The sequence below is a fragment of the Rana temporaria genome, chromosome 2, assembly GCF_905171775.1.
Source record: "Rana temporaria chromosome 2, aRanTem1.1, whole genome shotgun sequence".
Classification (NCBI taxonomy): Eukaryota; Metazoa; Chordata; class Amphibia; order Anura; family Ranidae; genus Rana; species Rana temporaria.
The window spans coordinates 503,229,703-503,231,134 of NC_053490.1; the positions used below are offsets into that span (position 1 = coordinate 503,229,703).

The following is a 1,432-nucleotide window of genomic DNA, read 5'->3' on the forward strand; positions in this document are numbered from 1 at the left end:
GACTGATGCTGCATCCCACCTAGGTAAGTAGTATTCTTAAAAAAAAAAAATACATCTCTTTTAAATGCCGTTCTTGAAGAATACACCAAAACCTTCATTAAAAAAAAAAATTGGAAATGCCTACTTTGCATAACTTCCTACTTTTCTCCAAAACCAAAGACAGTCTTTAACCCCAATGTACCAATTACTTTTTTGAAAGGGTCTGCTTGTTAATATGCCTTGCCTTTATCTTGAATAGATTACAGTGGTACAGATCCTCTAAGTAAATGGCTGAAGCTACAAGCAGTATGACATCTGTCAAAAGCAAACAGGATAAAGAAGAACGTCCTGCAGTTTTCAACTACCTGAAGCTCATAGACAATCACCTGTGCATGACCATGCGCGAACATTTCGAAGATCGGCTGGATCTGCTCAGGAAAATACATTTTTATATCAAAATCCAGCCCAAAAAAATATCAATACGTCAGCAAAATGTCAAAACACTGCTGCTATTAGACCCTCGGAGACTCGAACATCTGAAAGAGATGGGTAGAGACCAGGTCATGACAAAGATGTTTCACATGGAGAATTACTTAGAGGAGATGAGGAAAAGCCCTTCAGAACTGGTGGACATGGTGCAGTCAAATCAAGGAGAGTTCTCTCTGACAAAGCAGGAGACCATCAATGAATCTTTGTCAGGGCTAAAAAAATTGGTTAATAATTTTAAGAACATGTCAGTGCATGAACAACTGCACTTTAAACACCAACTGATATCACCAACTGCAGTCCGCCACCCTCCCTCCTTAAGGCTGTTCTTGTACTTTAAACGGCCAGTAATGTTTGATCGACTGGAGTCAACGGCTTTTGATGATTGGGCAAACCTGAGCTGGCATGTTTCTGGACATCAACATCTGACAGATAGTTTTGATCTGCGCTTTCGACAGATAAACGTACCAGCAAATGTAGAAGCAGACAGTGGTGTAGAAGCAGACAGTGGTGTAATCATTGTGGATGGAAACACCTTCAAGATCCAATTTCTCCTCCCAGAAGAGACACATGAGTTTTCCATCGGGAGGACCAAGGCGAGCAACACAGTGTACGATGAGTGGCGTGATGTCCTTACACTGAGGCTAAGGGCATCCTGGGCCCATCCTGCCCCTCAGCCTAACGCAATAGACAACTAGAAAACACAATGCGACTCCATGTAAAAGTAACTGAGAGAATGATAGGAAGTGTGGTGGGTGTGGATTTGTAAGTTGACTAAATTTTTTATAAAAATGATTGAAACAAAAAGTAACTGAGAGAATAAACAGTCATGTCTGAGAGTTATTGTGCTAATAGGGAGAGTTTTATTTAAGTTCTCAGCCCCGCCCGCTGCTGCCTCGAGGGAACAGAGACGAGAAGCAGCCGTACAGAGAGCCGAGCTGTAAGGTAAAAAACAAGTATTCTATCA

The 1,432-nt window shown here is 41.6% G+C and overlaps 1 protein-coding gene across 1 annotated transcript; it reads left to right on the plus strand.

The window, feature by feature from the left end:
• Positions 1 to 266: 266 nt before the first annotated feature.
• Positions 267 to 1,163, plus strand: LOC120928364 (fibronectin type III domain-containing protein 11-like). Its single transcript, XM_040339461.1, has one exon. It carries the CDS (start codon positions 267 to 269, stop codon positions 1,161 to 1,163), a length of 897 nt encoding a protein of 298 aa, XP_040195395.1.
• Positions 1,164 to 1,432: the final 269 nt, after the last annotated feature.